General features: G+C 53.3%; 10 protein-coding genes across 10 annotated transcripts; 3 read left to right on the top strand and 7 right to left on the bottom strand.

Annotated features, from left to right (window-relative positions):
• Positions 1-174: 174 nt before the first annotated feature.
• On the bottom strand, positions 175-1,351 carry P170DRAFT_434093 (AP-2 complex subunit sigma). Its single transcript, XM_024848644.1, has 5 exons — positions 1,110-1,351; positions 1,014-1,053; positions 911-940; positions 562-792; positions 175-441 (listed from the first exon to the last, which is right to left on the bottom strand). The coding sequence occupies exons 1-5, from the start codon at positions 1,142-1,144 to the stop codon at positions 340-342; spliced, it is 438 nt and encodes a 145-aa protein (XP_024707597.1). The 5' UTR covers positions 1,145-1,351; the 3' UTR covers positions 175-339.
• P170DRAFT_507123 (uncharacterized protein) lies at positions 1,312-2,410 on the top strand. Its single transcript, XM_024854450.1, has 2 exons — positions 1,312-2,177; positions 2,237-2,410. The coding sequence occupies exons 1-2, from the start codon at positions 1,605-1,607 to the stop codon at positions 2,273-2,275; spliced, it is 612 nt and encodes a 203-aa protein (XP_024707596.1). The 5' UTR covers positions 1,312-1,604; the 3' UTR covers positions 2,276-2,410.
• On the bottom strand, positions 2,361-3,423 carry dph5 (diphthine synthase; the record flags this gene model as incomplete). Its single annotated transcript, XM_024846419.1, has 3 exons — positions 2,361-3,021; positions 3,087-3,211; positions 3,286-3,423. The coding sequence occupies 3 exons, from the start codon at positions 3,418-3,420 to the stop codon at positions 2,421-2,423; spliced, it is 861 nt and encodes a 286-aa protein (XP_024707595.1). The 3' UTR covers positions 2,361-2,420.
• A 175-nt stretch (positions 3,424-3,598) lies between these two features.
• On the top strand, positions 3,599-5,700 carry P170DRAFT_434090 (transcriptional regulator SPT3). The gene is made up of 4 exons (XM_024848643.1): positions 3,599-3,771; positions 4,434-4,523; positions 4,576-5,412; positions 5,459-5,700. Exons 1-4 carry the CDS (start codon positions 3,727-3,729, stop codon positions 5,462-5,464), a joined length of 978 nt encoding a protein of 325 aa, XP_024707594.1. The 5' UTR covers positions 3,599-3,726; the 3' UTR covers positions 5,465-5,700.
• P170DRAFT_402331 (blue light-inducible protein Bli-3) lies at positions 5,672-6,544 on the bottom strand. The gene is made up of 3 exons (XM_024846418.1): positions 6,290-6,544; positions 5,821-6,229; positions 5,672-5,757 (listed from the first exon to the last, which is right to left on the bottom strand). Exons 1-3 carry the CDS (start codon positions 6,467-6,469, stop codon positions 5,735-5,737), a joined length of 612 nt encoding a protein of 203 aa, XP_024707593.1. The 5' UTR covers positions 6,470-6,544; the 3' UTR covers positions 5,672-5,734.
• Positions 6,545-7,499: 955 nt separating this feature from the next.
• P170DRAFT_423176 (uncharacterized protein) lies at positions 7,500-9,317 on the top strand (the record flags this gene model as incomplete). The annotated part of the gene is made up of 7 exons (XM_024847486.1): positions 7,500-7,661; positions 7,717-8,026; positions 8,059-8,207; positions 8,373-8,624; positions 8,806-8,938; positions 9,188-9,208; positions 9,256-9,317. The coding sequence occupies 7 exons, from the start codon at positions 7,500-7,502 to the stop codon at positions 9,315-9,317; spliced, it is 1,089 nt and encodes a 362-aa protein (XP_024707592.1).
• A 27-nt stretch (positions 9,318-9,344) lies between these two features.
• P170DRAFT_434087 (DUF292 domain protein) lies at positions 9,345-11,004 on the bottom strand. The gene is made up of 2 exons (XM_024848642.1): positions 10,895-11,004; positions 9,345-10,796 (listed from the first exon to the last, which is right to left on the bottom strand). Exons 1-2 carry the CDS (start codon positions 10,913-10,915, stop codon positions 9,594-9,596), a joined length of 1,224 nt encoding a protein of 407 aa, XP_024707591.1. The 5' UTR covers positions 10,916-11,004; the 3' UTR covers positions 9,345-9,593.
• A 127-nt stretch (positions 11,005-11,131) lies between these two features.
• Positions 11,132-12,249, bottom strand: P170DRAFT_434086 (uncharacterized protein). The gene has a single exon (XM_024848641.1). It carries the CDS (start codon positions 11,851-11,853, stop codon positions 11,527-11,529), a length of 327 nt encoding a protein of 108 aa, XP_024707590.1. The 5' UTR covers positions 11,854-12,249; the 3' UTR covers positions 11,132-11,526.
• A 423-nt stretch (positions 12,250-12,672) lies between these two features.
• P170DRAFT_434083 (SUN domain-containing protein) lies at positions 12,673-14,848 on the bottom strand. The gene is made up of 4 exons (XM_024848640.1): positions 14,437-14,848; positions 14,222-14,404; positions 13,932-14,167; positions 12,673-13,873 (listed from the first exon to the last, which is right to left on the bottom strand). Exons 1-4 carry the CDS (start codon positions 14,539-14,541, stop codon positions 12,916-12,918), a joined length of 1,482 nt encoding a protein of 493 aa, XP_024707589.1. The 5' UTR covers positions 14,542-14,848; the 3' UTR covers positions 12,673-12,915.
• Positions 14,849-15,645: 797 nt separating this feature from the next.
• On the bottom strand, positions 15,646-17,029 carry ppm1 (protein C-terminal leucine carboxyl O-methyltransferase ppm1). Its single transcript, XM_024848639.1, has 2 exons — positions 16,750-17,029; positions 15,646-16,671 (listed from the first exon to the last, which is right to left on the bottom strand). Exons 1-2 carry the CDS (start codon positions 17,015-17,017, stop codon positions 15,683-15,685), a joined length of 1,257 nt encoding a protein of 418 aa, XP_024707588.1. The 5' UTR covers positions 17,018-17,029; the 3' UTR covers positions 15,646-15,682.
• Positions 17,030-17,052: the final 23 nt, after the last annotated feature.

Below are 17,052 nucleotides of genomic sequence, written 5' to 3'. Positions count from 1 at the left end.
GATATCTATGCGACATTCTGCGTCGATAGTGGATGGCGTGACTAACTGCTTGGTCGATCGTTATTATTCCAATGCCAACAGAATGCATCATTTAAAAGACCCTCCGATTCTGATCCTTTGCACCTCGATAGTCCTTATTATATTGAGGGAATATATAAATATGAATAATGGAAAGTCGTAGAATTAATAAAATCAAAGTTGCAAGAATGTTCCCTAAATATACATGTACAATGATAACATTGGACCCTTAAACTCCGTGCGACCATATCCCGTGGTCGCTCAATGCAATGATATCAGCCCGTCCTGTATCCTCGTAGTCGGGTATCCTCCGTCTCCATCTCACTCCAGCTTATCCAGATGCTCCAACCGTGTCAGCACCACCTGTTTGCTCGTCTCTTCGATCTCGCCGGCCAGGAACACCTCGTCTAGAATGGCATAGACCTGCGACATTTGTCAGCATATACTTCAAGGAAGCGTGCATCGTAGACAGTTCAGTCTCCTACGATGTACCCCGAACAGTGTACTCCGTACACTCCCGAGAAATGCCCGACAGCAACGCACCTTGTAGAAATTAAACACCAGATCCAGCTCGCACACATTCCCAAAGAACTGATCTAGCACCTCGACGAAGAAATGCACCGCCTCGAGATACGCCAGCTCGTTGTCCGTGGCATCGACACACACGCAAAAGAACAGCCCCGCGTACCGTCGATAAACAATCTTCGTGCTGCGCTTGAACTCAACGAAATTCGACTGGTATTTCTGATCTCTCGGCGCGACTAGCCGGTGAACCTAGAATCCACGACGGGTGTCAATTCGTCTGCACTTGTTCCGGAAAAGGGGGGAGACACGCAGGACCGGGGGGTCGTTGATTGTCGCCGACAGATAGGAAGGATCAAGTAGCACGCACCTCGCCTTTGAGCTTCACCTTCTCCTCATCCTGCAAGTCCGTTTCTTAGTTTGACTGTTTGTTGGATCGTAGCGGGGTCGTCGGGGGAGAGAGCATGACTTACGCTGTAAGGCGCATACCATTTCGCAAGGCGCGTCTTACCCCTGGCGATGGATTAGCGACGGAATCATTGCAAAAGCAGCCGGGGGAGCCCACTCACTGGCGGTTCTGAACAAGTATGAAGGAGAGAACCATCCCGACTCGATGCACAGGGGAATGCGGATGACGACTGGAATCGCCCGGGGGATCTCCGCCTGAGGAGCCCAGACTCCGTTCTGCCGCGGTCCACCGCCTCGATGGCGTCGTCAAGAGAACAAGAAGGGGACGTTTAGACCTTCAAGGAGGGAATTAAATTGTCGGGCGAGCTGGTGGTGATTTGGAATCTTCCAATTCGGACCCTGTGCGACGCTCGGCCAAAAGCAATGGGCGGTTGCGCCGAGATTAGCGCCCGATGCCTCTCTGCTCGTATGTCCTACACTGCAAATGCACCTAAGCCATCACGCCGCATCTGCAGAACCACCCATCGCCTATCCACCTTAATATGACACCCTGCCTTGCGCCATCCGCGCCATAAGGTAGTTAGCACCCATCTTTCCTTCCGTACTCGCTGGATGCGCCTATCGAATTTGAACTAGCATCAATCACACCCCCCGCAATGCCGGTCTACCTCCTCTACGGCTTCCGATGGCCTCGCGCCGGCTTCACGGGCATCCGAGTCTACATCGTCCTGCACAACCTGGAGGACGCGACAGCCGAATACCTACAACAACCTCTAACGACGGAGCTTCTGCTCAACTCGTTCAAAAAGACTGAACCGGGCATCGTCTCGCGGCTGCCGGACATGCGCTTCATCGAGCAATACGACCCCGAAGATACCAGCGAGGAGGCGGTTAGCAAGACGCATGCGTACGTCGCGGGGAAGGTGATTACGATGCCGGAGGTCGGAAGCCCCGGGGCCTGTCTGAGCTTTGATGCTGAGGAGCTGGTGAAGAGCTCTGGCCTGGATCAGGATGGCATGGAGGCGTTGACGGAGATGCGGGATAAGTATGCGGCCGGGGAGAAGATCGGTTGGTATATTGTGTACAATGGGGATCCCGATCGGTATTTCCCGCCGGATGAGGAGGACGAGGATGATTATAGTTTGGAGGAGGAGGATGAGGAGGATGAGCAGGTGAATGGCAGTGAGTATGGCAATGGAACGGCGTCCCGACCGCCGTCGACTCCGACGGTAAGTGCTCTTAAGGAACATCTCCAAATAACATTGAGCTAATATTTGTGCGCCTCTAGTCGCTCCTGACTCGATTCTTCACCAAAAAAGCGGCCTGAGATGGCATATGATTTACGGTTGACAATGTGATGGTTTACTTTCGGTGCTTGCAGGAGTATTAGTCTTATGGATGAGCAATTTATGGCGTCTTGGTTTAACATGTCATTCGTCTAACTTTTTTATTTGAGAATGGTGGCCTCTCCATTAGTGGCTGGCTCCGTATCCTCCCTTCTGCCAGTTCGCGTCGAACGTGGCTGCATCCACAGCGAACTGTCGGATGTAATCCTTCTCCAGATCGTGCGCTCTCCTGCCCAGCAGCACGAGACTGTGAAGCGGCTGTCCCATTTCCACGTCGCTCAATTCCTTGAGGGTACCGGCGACCAATTTCTGATCGGGCGCACCGACGCGCGCCGCACCGACAGCCAGACTGTCGGGCCCGAAGGCACCCTCCTGGCGCTCTTCCTCGGTCTCCAGCATCTGGCTGGCACACTGCGCCACGGTCATGTAGCGCGGGGGTTCGTAGATCATGCGTCCTCGGGCCAGGTTTTCCAGCGACGGCTCCTTCACCTTGATATCCAACAACACCAGCGTGTGCAGACCTATTTGCACGTTCTCCTTGACGCGGTCGTAGTAGGACGACGGCTTCCAGTTCTCGGTGAAAAAGACCATGCTGACGGTCTGGCCGAAGTTGTACAGCTGCAGGCCGGTGCAGCCAATGCCGGACATGATCGATGCGTTCGGGATCACCTTCGATTCGATGCCCATCTCGCGGGCGCGCAGGACGAGATCGGTATGCGTCGTGGCGCTGCACATTTATGAGCTTCCTTAGAACGTACAAGCAACTGCACTTGTATCTTGTAAAGGACCTACCCAAAGGGATCTCCGACCACGAGGAAGGCAATATCGGTCTTGTCGGCACCGGCGAGGATGTCATCGCTGCCGGTCTCGACTAGTTCGCGGTCTGCCTCAATGACAGGACGTCCATAGAAAGCTTCCTACTGAATCAATTCATCCATAGTTAAAAGCCAGTCCAATTGCGCAGACCAAGCCGATCGCCAAAGACACTCACTAGCTTCTCTTTGTTCACGAGAAGAATACTCGTGTAGGCCTCCAGGTAGACGCGCTCGGCCTTCTTGACCACTTCCAGGCCGCGGACAGTAATGTCAGCCTCATCAGCGAGACCCAGTCCCACAAGGTACAGCATGATGGCGGGGATGCAATAAAAAAGGGAATATGGCAGGGAATGTACTCCGTAAAAAAGCAGGCGTTATCACCCCACCAAATGCGGGCGGGCGTCGGCAGTTCGGAGAAATGAATGATCCGCCGAGCAGATCACGGGACTGGGGCCGTCAATGAACTTCCGTCGTTCATTCTAAGGGAGTCTTCGGTTCATTCTTTGCGCAACTTTCGTCAATCAGGCACGGTTGCCTATCTATATATCACAGATCTGGAGCTCTGTGGGAGCGCTGTTTGGGTGGAATGTGAGCAACTGTTGATCTAACGCGCCAAAATGTCGTCCGATCGCACCCCTAAATATCGGCAGGAAATCCAGCAGGTAAGCACTTGATGTTCATAGAAATAGTTCAGTTGGTGTCTTTGATTCTATGCGGTGTATTCAGTGGGGTGCTTGTGTTTGGTCACTTCTGTGAGGGTGGTTGTTCCAGACAGAGGATATCTTTCATTTCATGGTATGGCTGAGCCGCCCTGTGCTGGACTGGATGATGTCGTCGTTTGGGGGGAACACGTCTTTAGTGTCAACCTGCTTGACGTGTTTTAACGTGTGGATTTCATTCACTTCTCAATCTCACTTGTTATTCCCTTATCTCGCCATTCCCCTTCCACGTGATCAGTCACTTTGACATGCTTTCCTCTCGTTTGTGATGAGAAGGAGAAGCCATGTCATCGGATATCAGCGACGACTCGGTGTCTTTGTGCCTCTGGGATTTCTCAGACCACGAGACTGTCGATTCCCAGTCAGAAGTAGAATCCGTCAGTGATGACGATGATGCTACTCTGACAGACTGCAGCTGCACTGAGGAAGACCTGGAGATAGACTGGGATTCATTGTACCTGGGCGGCTACATCCCCGTCGCAAAATACATGCAGGGAATTCAAGACGCGGCGGGAATTGAAGTGGCCAACATGGAGGACGTCGGCGATGAATATTTGGAGACTGAAGAGGAGTTCAAAGACAATCTTGCTAATTTCCTACACCAGATGATGTTCGTCTCTGGAGAGACTGCCGAACCGTCCGTGGAAACCACTACTTTGATCGAAGAGATCGTGCGCCAGCAGGTCGTTGAAATTGTATGCCCCTCTTTCATTAGCTACGTTGCAGTACACTCATTTAATGTCGCAGCTCGTTCGTAGCACCGCGTTGGCTACCCGCCGCGGAGTGCGCTCTATCTCGACTGACGATCTGATCTTTCTCATTCGTCACGACAAGGCCAAGGTGTCTCGTCTGAAGACCTTCCTTTCTTGGAAAGACGTCCGCAAAAACGTCAAGGATTCCGACGACAAAGGTGGCGGCGCGGATGCCGCTGATTTCGCCGGCGCCGACGACCCTATTGCCGGGGGAGTGGTGGCTGGCCCACAAGATGTCGCCTCCAAACCCAAGAACAAGAGAGCTCGAGTCGGTCTGGCCTGGGACGTCAACAGCTTCTACTCCGTGCAGGTTCCCGAGAGAGATGACGAGGAGGACGAAGAAGAGGAGGAACAGAACTATGCAACCCTGCAGCGGCTGGCCGCCGCCGACGAGCGCACCAAGCACATGACCAAGGAAGAATACGTGTTCTGGTCCGAATGTCGCCAGGCATCGTTCACCTACCGCAAGAGCAAGCGGTTCAGGGAGTGGGCCGGATTCGGCATCGTGACCGAGTCGAAACCCAACGACGATATTGTCGATATCCTCGGTTTCCTCACCTTCGAGATCGTGCAGACCTTGACCGAAGAGGCTCTGAAGGTCAAGGAACGTGAAGAGCGCGAAAAGAACCGTCGTGGCGGAACGGAGAACGGCGAGAGCACCAAGAAACGCAAGCGCGAGACCGGTCTCTTCGATCCTCCCGAGGAAGGCCGCACCCCGGTGGAACCCAAGCACATTCGCGAAGCCTATCGCAAGCTCCAAGCGACCCCCAGCAAGAACATTGCGATGCTTCTGCACAATGGAAGTCTCCCTGCTCGCATGCCTTTGAGACTGGTAAGTCGGCCGATCACTTTTTGAAGAAATCATCTGACATTTATAGATTTGATTGATGGTCCTCGGGCACTGGTTTCCGCCATCCCCATGTACAACAATTGGGTTCTTCCCTACGAGACTACGCATAATGATTTTGTACGATATTGGCTTTTGATTTAGCAGGAGGGCTGACATTTCTGTCCGGTCGAAGCAGCGCACTCGGCGTTCAGGATTCATATTTGGACTGTTCAACAGCAGATTTAATACCAGGTGTTATTGACCGACATTGCTGAATGGAAACAAGATGAAACAAAAACTCCGTGACCTCATTATCATTTCGTAATTACGCCTTGTGTGTCCGGCGCCCTACAAACCCAATCAGCACCTCACCTTAACACAAACGGTAAAAAGAGGGAAACGGGAACTTACACTCCTCCAACTCCTCCTTCGTAAACTCCCTCAGACTATTGATCGCGGGTACATCGCCCTGTGCGGCACCCTTAATCGTAGTCACCGTGCGGCCCAGCAGACCCTTCCGCGCCGCCATATGCGTCACCGTCGTCGCCTGCAGCTTGATGACGCCGATCCGCGGGTCGTTCGGCCCACCGTCATGCACGCCATCGCCCAGGTCGCCGAACCAGGCGGGCAGGGTGGGCGAGTAGTATTTCTTGACGACGGCGGGGTCGGCGACGATGGAGGCCGTGCCGGAGATGGAGGCCCACGAGCCGCTGACGGGGTCGAGGAAGGACATGTTGGTTTCTTGTGGGTGGAGGGTCAGATCGAGCGTTTTGCCGGAGAAGAGGTTCGTGTGGAAGATGAGGTCGATGCCGCCGTGTTCCTGGGAGGATTTATTGTTACTAGGAGGAAGGGGTGATAGTGGAAGGGAGGGAGGGGATACCTTTCCAGCTAAGGCCATGCATCTGGACGTCAGGAGATCCGAATCCGACGCCTTGGTCGTCAGCATGCCGAACTTCGTCTCGGAGATGAAGTCGACGAGATCTTCGATCTTCTGGGGAAGAGGCGGGTCTTCCAGGCTCTTCTCCTTGTAGGGGTCTGCGGAGGGGATGTTGGATGACATTGTGGGGGTTGAGATTGGTGGAGTGGTGGATAGGTAGATAGATTAGATGAGGTTGTCCTGATAACTGAGTAGCACTTTAATGAGAGATGGTTGTTGATGAAGCGTCCCTGGTATACTTTTATACTGGACCTCGACGGTGCCAAGCCTGGCGTAGCAGTGACGTCAGCAGCGAACATCCTCTGGCATTTCCGGTTCGGCTTGGTGATATCATTGTTCATGTTTGATCGGCCGATCGATCGATCCGTGAATGGGTCTGGGTCGTGTCTTGGTTCCTGAGGGGCTTCGGCAGTTGTGTGGCGGATTGAGGCGATTGGTTGAAGCTACTATATACTGATGCTAGAATGTAGTTGAAGGCCTCAAACACAGCAATGCCGAACAGTTCATGTCGATGGGTTTCATTTCATTTTATTTTTCTTTCAGTAGATAAATGCCTATCTATAAGAGAGCTCGTTTGTTCTTTGATAAATATTGTCTGTGAGTTCTTCAACTGCAGCCACACGATCCTTTCTTGCGGCCTTGATTTAGCTCCAAGACCGCAAAAGATCTAACGGCTGACTATACAATTGATCCAGAAGACAAAGAATAGAAAGAACTAATCCTACAGTGGATAGTATTCTCCATAGCCCTTAACATTTCACTATACCGCAGTTCATCCACATCAGAGTACAGCAACAACCAATTCCAAATCTCTACCGGTTCACGAAGAGAAAACTCCCTTTATCTACTACATCCCACCACTGAAACAGAAAGTGTAACTGGCCTGCAACAAGCAGTACCGACACACATGACTAAAAATAGTACCTTGCAAAACCTCACGGGCCGGACCGAACTCTTTAATGGAAGGTTTCGCCAGCCAGGCTACCGCGGCAATGTATCCTGGGGATATAAAAGATGGTTCCCTAGTCTGACTATCTGAGAACATAGACTCTCCAAATCGTCATCATAGATTCCCATTCAATGGAACCAAAGATAGCCCTCTCGCCTGGAAACTCAGCGCATCTCAACAAACACCCCAGTGGAAAGCGTCCAGATGTGCAACCTCTACCAAAACATCTACCACCAGGCTAACTGCCTGGACCCCGATGAACACTTCATCCATATCTCCCTGCAAGGCGGGCTAACAGGGAGATGCAAAGCGGGTCCACATGAACGATACGTTCCCATCCCTGGACAGTGCAAAGAATGCCATCGCGTGAGTACCTGCGTATAATTCGAGAAAGGTATAGCTAATGACAACCGTTAAACAGCGTGATGACGAGCAAAAGCCACACTCATCGAGCACGACAGAGCCAGAACTGGCTCCTTGGGTAGAATACAGCGCCGAATATGATGACGAAGACATCTGCGAATTCGCCGTCGCATGGGATCTGCCACTCGCTATTGCCGGTGAACCGGACGTAGAAACATTCCTGCTGGAGGCAGTCACTTTGACGAGGACCGAATGCACCGTGAAGGCGATGTCATGCGAGCAGTACATCCGAGAAGAATACGGAGCGCTGGGCCTCGTGCTTCTGGAGAATATATTCAGTGCGCTGTACAGCCCTGGTGGTTGCTACGGTAAGTTTCACCTATTTTACAAGATATTTCAGTTGTTCTAACATCTCCGGTAGAGGATAGCACCGTGAAGATATACGTCTGCCCCTCCATGATCGACGTCTCTCTCTTCGGAGAAATGTACTATCTCCGGGATCTAGTGCTCTGGCTTTGCCTGTCCTTCGTGACACCGCAGATCGGAGACGTGTGTATATCCAAAGCGATCATATTCAATGACTTCGTCACCGTAATGCCACTGCAGCCCGTGGAGTGGATATACCGCCAGCACGGCGACGGATGCTGGTACGAGATGTTCGACACTGCGATCATAGCGCAAGAGCCGCACGTCCAACCGACTCAGACGGCGTAGTTGGATATCGACTTCAAGCTCCTGGTTCTGCTGTCGGATGTGAAATGGAGCGTCGTGCACGACGGCGGCTTCCTGCTGAGAGGACCGTTCACGGCCCTGACTCCGATCGAGCAGCTGGGGGATGAGTATGTTGTTTGGCATTTCGAGGAGCACGAGCATGTTGAGCAGTTTGACTCGGCGGAGCTGGAAGCCGTGCAGATTCCGTGGTTGAAAACGCTTTCGATGCGTCGGTTGCGGTCGAAGAAAGCGCTGGTGGGCTAGTGTTGCCTAGCTGGAATGAAGGGAGATATGTACGGGGTTAGCTGGCTAGTTTCGGCTTTGCAAAAGCCGGGTCAATGATGGATACGGTACCAGCGAATCTAGAGCCTTGATAATCTCTCTGGCTCCCGTGCTTTATTGCGTCTTGTTCACATACAGAACGTCATTTCCCTAGCAGTTCAGAGGCGCTGTTGGATCGCCGGCCTCTTTCAGCATGCTCTGCGACTTGGGCCACACTCACTTCTTGCCGAGCCATACTGATCATAAAGACGGGCAATGGGGTCTTGAACAATGGGCTAAAATGACCCGTGAGTCCCCAGCTGTCAGAAATGCACGACCACTCACCCATTTATACCGCGATTGCTTTCTGAACGAGCTCAGGAAAGCTGCAATCAATTGACAGGCTGTGTCTGGGTGCCTCAGAAGATTAAGAGAGCTGAGAAAACAAAGCAGGTGGTCAGGGAGCCAAAAGAAAGGCATCATGTATGCGGAATTGTCTAGAACAGTTGAGAAACCGTAGTTGAATAAATGGTCAACTAAAAATTTATATTATGTAGATCTAGTCTACCGTAAAGAATGTGAGTCTTTGTTGATCATGAAATGAAATGAGACTAGGGCATGACAGGTCACGTTGACCATCTGCATCAGTGCTATACCAGGCTAAATCACAACCTGGTCATTATGTAGTTGATAAAATAAGGCATTTGAGATGCAACAGTCTGGATTTCAGTATAGCACCTCTCTTATCTTGTCGGCGTTGCTCTTCATGCAGATCCCTCCATATGCCAATTCTCTAGCTAGGCTTGTGTATGTCCTTGTAGGTCCAGGATGGTATCGGTGTTATGCGCACGCTCAGTGGGAATATCTACATGCAACCCACCGGACATGTGATCTGAGGGTTATATTAAGGATGAAGAACATCATCGTAAGTCATAAGTACTCGTGACATCTACAGATAAACAACTACCGTCTCAACGCAGCAAACCGTTTCGTCAACTCGTCCAGCTCCGGAATCCCTCCGCTCTTGCTCTTGCTCGGCGACTGAGTTTCCGGCACCGTCTCCTTTCCAGAGCCGCTGCCCGGCACCTTGACGCGTGGGTTGGGGTTATCTGATCGGGGCCCCGGCGGCGCAACGCTGACGGGGCTTTTCCCGGCCTGCAGGCCTCGCGGTGGCGTCACGCGGTTGAGTTCCGCGGTGTCGGATTGGCGACGTTGCAGTTTCGCAGGTGTCGATGGGAGATCTCCGGGTCCTTCGTCATCTCCAGGCCCCGTTCCATCGTCACGATTTTCCTTGAACTCGGCTTCGTCTCCGTCCACGAATTCCGCCGGTGCCTCGCCTAGTTCTGGATCCGGGTGACCCTGCAAATGCTCTCCCCAGTTGACTCCGTACGCCCGCGCAATCTCCAACAGATAGCTCTCCACTAGCTCCGTACTCGGCGGCTTCGCGCGCAACCCCTTGACCAGTCGCGCAGGCACCTTCACCCCCTCACCTGCCGGGAACTTGTTATCGGCCGCCAGCGCCATGAAATCCTTTCCCCAGCGGTCGGCGAGCAAGGTGCGCAGGATCGTCAGCTCGCGCACGTCGTGCGGGAAACGCGGATAGGCGTAGAAAATCGCCGCGGCAGCCTCGTCCAGCGCGGGATCAATATATTTGCTCTCCAGCACTTCCAGATCCTCGTCCGTGGCAGCCAGTGTCTCTTCCGTCTCCGCCTTTGGTGATTCAGCCCCGACCGGCCCCGACGGCTTATTCGACGACGACCCTCCAAACGGATTCCAAAAACTGAACCCCGACTTCTGCTGCGCCTGTCCTCTCCCCTTCCCGTCCCCGGCAGCCTGTCCCTGTCCCTGTCCTTGCGCATGTCTTAGCGAGCTCCATACCTCCTTGGCGCGATTCCTCGCTAGGACGCCCTTCTCGCCAAACGCCGCTTGATCGACGACATTCGCGCGCGCCAGGATCAGCTCGCAATATAGCTCTACCATCTCGAGCACCTCGACCGAAATATCCGTGGCGATGACATTCTCGACGCGGATGCGCGCGGACGCTTCGCGGCCTTCTGATAGGATGTGGGAGAGTTCGCGGCGCTGGACGACGGAGGAGGCGGTGGACTTCTTCTGCAGAAGGCGTAGACGCGGGATGAGGAGGTGCAGGGTAGATGTTAGTTTGGTCTGTAGGTTGTTAGTTGGTTGCCTGGTTTGTTTGGGAGGTTGGTGTTGGAGAAGGTGGGGTAAGGATGGAGGAGGGAGGAGAAGGAAAGGGGGCCTACGGTTTGTGGAGAGGGGGGCATTTCAGTCGATCAATTGATGTTGGGGGTCTGGTTAGTTTTTGGCTGAATAATTGGACGGAGAGAGATAAAGGTGAAGGTGAAGATGAAGGTGAAATGAAGATGGAGAGGGAAAGGCGGAGGGGAAGTGGCGTTATGTCATGCATCACATGGCAGGGCTTGGCGTTATCTTCCTTCTTCCTCTTACGTTCTTAATGTTACTGCCTACTCCCTTCAGCCAGCTACTTGACCATGCATCAGCTTTGATTAGCTATGTTCCGCTAAGACAAACACTCGAGACTAAACTTCATCATCGCTCTGTTCGATCATATTGCGGAGGTTAGATGGTCGACTTTGTTCGGCTGCATCCTTGAGCTTCTGGATCTGGTATCTTTTGCTTCCGATTCCTGTTTTAGTCTGTCATACTTCCGCTTCAACATCAATCATTCATTAGTTTGTTTCGATCTTTCGGAGGCAATTGACTGGACCATGGTACAAGCCCCCTAAATCCTATCAAAGTGTGCCAGCCACTACCATGTCGAAAACGCAGAGAGCGACTAGCTTCCTGGTACCAGCTCGATATCTCGCTTTATGTATTTGACCACGAGTTGCACCCAGACGTCTTGCAAAGCAAGTCATGCAGGAACCAGACCCATAAATTCCATGCAAATTTTGGCTACCTCTCTCAATCCCGGCAAGTCGAGATCCAACAACTCATCCGGATTCCTGCCTGGAAATACAGTTCTCCCAAACAGCAATCGGCGACTAATCTGCAAGCTTTGGTGCTTCGAAACAGGAAAGATTTGCACCCGTTGCTGAAGCACTGGCATTCCCTGGCGATCTCGAACATAAACCTCAGCTGAGCCTCCCACTCGGTTTGAAGACCCCTGTTCTTCGAGTGCCCATATCAAGAGAATCACGGCGTTCACATCCCCGTTGCCGCCGACTAGCCAAAGGTTCATATCCTCTATCAACCTGCGGTCGGACTCTGACCACCCTGCTTCGATGACAACGGTTGGCTTGAGGAGTCTATCCGGTTGGATTTGGTAGTCGGGCTCCTTGATGGACCCTGCGTATGGGCCTTCGGTGAATGTGTTCGCTGTAGAAAGTCAGGAAGCAAGCTGTCTATCGTAGGCGGGACGAGGACTTACCGGCTGATCCGAACGTATGGAGATTCTTTATTTCATCACGAGTCAAAACCCCGGTTGCACGCCACTCGGAAATAACATCCTTCATCCAGCTGTGATGGCATTCGTGGAGGTAAGAGGGTGCCACGCGAATGCATAATTCCTCTAACTGAGAGTTATAGCCAATTCTGCCACGGTATTTAGTATGTAGTATATAGTATTCAATTATTCGGACTTACCTGGCCTTTTTGGACTCAAGTGGCTCTTCGAGCTCCTTCAGGATATCTCTGAGTCTTTGAGGTTGCAGTTGTGTGTAGGTTATTTCAGTGTCCTGGGTTCCTTGGTTAATCTGTTCAACAATATGCTGACGCAGCTCGTTTGTTGAGAAATCAGGTGCTTGGAACGAAAGTAGGGTTGTAGTTCGAGTCTCTGTAGGGAGGGACATGTTAAGTATTAGGATGGCGGGTTGCCTGCATTAAAGACTATCTTCAAACTTGGAGTTAACTTGTGAATCTGAACAGTGAATTGGAAGCCTGGACTGGTCACTCTTTCGAGCTACAATGCTATATAGTGAATAATATAGTTTCCGCAAACAATAGTACAAACGATAACGTCATCTCGACGCCAGCCGGGGACAGCTCCCCAAACCTATAGTAGAAAAAAAAGAAAGGAGTATTATTGCCAAAAAGAAAGAAGAAAAGAAGTTATCCACCATCATGATACAAAGAAGCTAATAAAAAATCATAATAGAATAATCCATCAATCGTCAAAAGAATTAAAATCGAGTATGGTATCCCGAAGAAAGAAAAGATATATCCAAGGCAAAATCACTCAAAGAAGAAAGTTCAAGTCGGGCAGATGATGATGTCTTCCCAGATCCATGCAATAATTAATACATTACAGCCACAGCGCTGCGACCACCGCAACGATCAACCCCAGCTTCGACATCTCCAGGTTCAGGCTGGATGCGCCGCTCTCCGCGTTCGCGCTCGTCGGTACGGGCGTCGTGGTGGGCTGCTCCGTTGAGTCGGCGTATGCGGTGGCTTGCGTCTCGACTAAGACGGCCGGCTTGACGGTGTAGCTTGCCCAGCCGGAGGGGCTGTGGGTGGCCACGAAGCTGGAGCTGGGGGTGCGAGTGGACGACGACGGGGTGAAGGTGGGAGTGGGAGTGGAGGTAGGAACGAAAGTTGAGGTCGAGGTAGGTGGCGGCGGCGTGCTGGAGGTCGAGGTCGAGGTCGAAGTCGAAGTCGACGACGGGGTGGGGGTAGTGGAAGTGGTGGTCGGAGGGACATAGGTTCTGCTAGTCGTGGATGTGGTGCTGATGGTCGTGCTGGTGCTGATGCTGGTGCTGCTGGTGGAAGTAGTGCTGACAACAGAGCTGGTGCTGAAGCTGGTTGTGCTTTCGACCGTGCTCGAGGAAGCCAGCACAGAAGACGAAGAAGACGAGGAAGAAGATTCGTCGCTGCCACCACTGCTGCCACCCTTATCGAACACGACGATATGGGCCTTCTCCCCTTTGGGCACAGTCACCACGCAAAACGCGGCACCTCCGGCCCCCTTCTCCGAGTCACCCATCATCTCGTTGACGCTGTTCACGGCGGGATCGATCTTGCAGGGTAGGCCGTTGCACCCGCCACCCTCGCACTCGATCTCGACACCGAATTCGGGAACCTCGTTGCGGAAGGGCGTCGCCGGCTCCAGGTAGATCGGGTTCCAACCGATCTTGAGGAACGTGCTGCCGTCCGAGTTGGTATTTGCGCCGGCCACGTAGGGCGACCAGTTTCCGTACGGGTTGGACGAGGTACCCCAGACGCAGGCGGTCTCGGGGCCGTATCCAGGCGGGTTGATATAGAAGCTAGTCAATTGTTAGTATGACTAGCGGGAAGTCGTGGAGAGCTCGCATCAAAACTTACTGAGCAGCAGTCTCACACCAGTAAGAGGGATCGGGCACGGCAAGAGTCGCCAAGTCCTGCACCAGCGTGGGGATCAACATGGCCTCGTTCCCGGGCAAAACGGTCTGACAGACGGAGACGTCTCCGCCCTTGCATTTGTTGCGCACGCCCACGGACCCCGTGCCGTCCTTGCAGTAGGGCTCGTTGGGAAATGGCTTCTTGATCTGACCATCCTCGTCGCAGTACAGTCCACCGTTCTACATGGAGTCAATTCACGCTCACCAAGCCACTGAGGAATAGAGCCAACTCACCATCGACATGGGATAACTGTACGAAGTTGCCTTAGGATCCCACTGCATGGACACCTGCCCCGGAGGGCACGCATACGGACAGTAATTGCCCGGCTTGCACGGCTGATCCGGACTCATGGCCCAGCCGGCGTTCTTCATCTTCGGCGTGACGGAGACCAGACCGGCATCGGAAGGAAACTCGCACTGTCCTCCGCGTTTCTCCAAGGGGCCTCGACTTCGGCGGCGGAATGCGGATGACGGCGGTTATGGTGGTGGCCATGCTGGGCTGCTTCGGTAGCCGCCAGGAAAGCGAGCACGGCGGTTGCGGCGGTGAATTTCATCTTGCTTGGATGGGTGTTTCGAATATACAACAGGTTCTATCCTTGAATATACAAATATGGATGAAATGAGGCAAAGACTGCGGTTGGTATATGCGGTAGTATACTGATACTGATATCAAAAGCGAGAGACTGAATGCGACGATTCGGAGAAGCGTGACACCACAATTGATCCTCGAAGGATAATAACGAAAGACTAGGGTCAGAGGGAAGATGATCCAAAACGAAAGACTGGAGTGAATGAAGAGAAAAACGAATGAACGGAGGGGAATCAAACCCAAGAACCCAAAAACACACGACGGTATCACGGCGGCCTCGAGGAAGAGAAAGAGAAAGAGAGGAAAGAAAAACGGCGCCGGCGACGAGAAATACTACTGCCAACTACAGTGACTGCCCGCTGCCCAGTCCAGCCCAGCCCTGCCCAGCTCGGGCCAAGTTTGGACCTCGACAAACCATCGCGAAGCTATTGAGATGATCTTTGCCCCTTTGGGCCCTCTCTCCGGGGTCGAGCTTCAGGGGTCGCGCCAATCAGCAGCCCCAACGTCCCGAAGGTTCGTGAGGGGGGATCCACACTAAAAGGCATGATTGGTGACTGTCCAGCGCAGGGTTCTTCTCCTTTGGGCGTCCTGCAGGTTTGATTGGTTTGACTGCAGTTCCTCCTTTTATCTTTGATGTTCAGGCGTATACTTCGCCTTCTGGCAGTAGCCTTCAATAACCCGACGGGCGGCGCTTCATTCAGCCACGATCGGCAGTGTCGCTGCCACCTGCCAATTATTACGGCTTTATTATCCATGCAGGTTTGACGACGGGCTATGCTCAATTGCTCTTTCTCCGACTCAGGTGGTACAGAACGAATAGGGGCAGGATTCCAATAGTGGGCTTTGGTCCAAACTCTGTCTGCCCAGCAAGACCAAGAGGAACTGCCGAGACGGCCTACTGCAATCGGTTTAGTCCGTCGTAGCACACCTACCGCGCGACTCGACGATATTGGGATTGTCGGTCCGGCCTGTCTAAACTTCAGAAAATTAAGTATGCGTACGCCGCAGGTAACTAGGCTGCAGATCTTGGACGAGTAGATCAATCCAGAAACAAAGAAAAATCTTCCAGGGTATACTGGATGCTATTTGCTCTGGCGACTAGTGTCTTAGGACTCCACTCCCTGCTGGCTGTCAAAATCCTTCCACCCCTCGAACCCTGCTGCCAATCCTTCCCGCCACCCCCAAGCGATGCAATAATGCTGCGCTAGCAGATTCCACTCCTCCATCTCGTCCAACATCTCCAACGCCGCCACCCGTTCCTTCTCCGCCTCGCTCACCCACCGGTCCCAGATGAAATGCACGTCCGCCGCCGCCTGCCCGTCAACGAACCCTTGGTCGCGCAGCCGTTGTCGCTGCGATCCTAACGTCGCGTACTGGTGCAGCGTCTGCAGCTGGATGCCGCGCGTCGCCAAGTTCGAGACCATGGTGCGTCCGAAGGCGTCGTGCGGTCGGATTGGCTCGTAGAGAATCAGGCCCAAGGGGGCAACGCCAGCGCCATTACTGCCGCTGCGGTTGGTAGTCGCACCGGGAAAGAGCGTCTGCGTGAAAAAGTCGACCACGTCGGCGGCCTCGCGCGGCGACAGGTAGATGAGACAGCATTCCGAGATGAGGAGCGTAGGGAGCGTGGGATCAACGTCACGTAGGTATGTCCGTGGGTCCTCGCTGTCCTTATCTTGGTCCTTGTCCTGGTCATTGCTGCTCCCTCCCCCTGGTACGGTCGGGTTGGACTTGGTCTTTGGTTTCAAGTTCCGCAAATCCAACGGATGCAAATGATACTTCTCCGTATGCAGCGCATCGCCCCGGTCCGAAATCTCAACCTTGCCTCTCTCTTGTGTGGATTGCCCGATTATCCCCAGCGCGCGTTGGAGATGCGGCGCCGCGCGAATGAACCGGATCTTGGCGGCCGTGTTGACGGCGAAGTCGATCTCGTGATAGATCAGATCCGGGTGCGAGGGTAGGAGTCGGAAGACCCGCGTGTCGGAGCCTGCTCCGAGCGAGATGATCTGTTTCTTGTTCTGCGGGCGGTGGGGGGCGGAGGGTTGTGTGAGGAATCGATGCACGAGTTGGTCGATTGCGGTGGTGCGGACATAAGTGCCTATTGATGTGAGGTCATGGTGTTAGCTCGGTGCGGGGGCCAATGGATCCGACGGGATAAGAATAGGGAAACACTTGCCTCTATTGATAATGGGCAGTCGTCTCGTCTCCAAATCAGGCGGCGTCAATGCCCTGGCAAATGGATCCTCCAGATATCCTAATCCCACGGCGCTCAGTCGGGAGACGCTGGCGTCATGGTCAGTGCCCTGAACCACTCGGTCTTTGCCACCGCGAGAGGCAGCGCTACCGCCGCCGCCATCGCCAGCAAAACCACCTCGACCGCGTAAACGACCGCGTCCGCCGCCTCGTCGAAGAGTGTTGAGGTTGGGGATCTGGGGAGCCGACATGGTTGCGAGAAGAAGCTCCGAGGGCGACGGCGGGA

The sequence above is a fragment of the Aspergillus steynii genome (assembly GCF_002849105.1).
Source record: "Aspergillus steynii IBT 23096 chromosome Unknown P170scaffold_2, whole genome shotgun sequence".
Classification (NCBI taxonomy): domain Eukaryota; kingdom Fungi; phylum Ascomycota; class Eurotiomycetes; order Eurotiales; family Aspergillaceae; genus Aspergillus; species Aspergillus steynii.
Note: the sequence above shows the minus strand (reverse complement) of the source record. Positions and strands in the feature narration are given on the sequence as shown.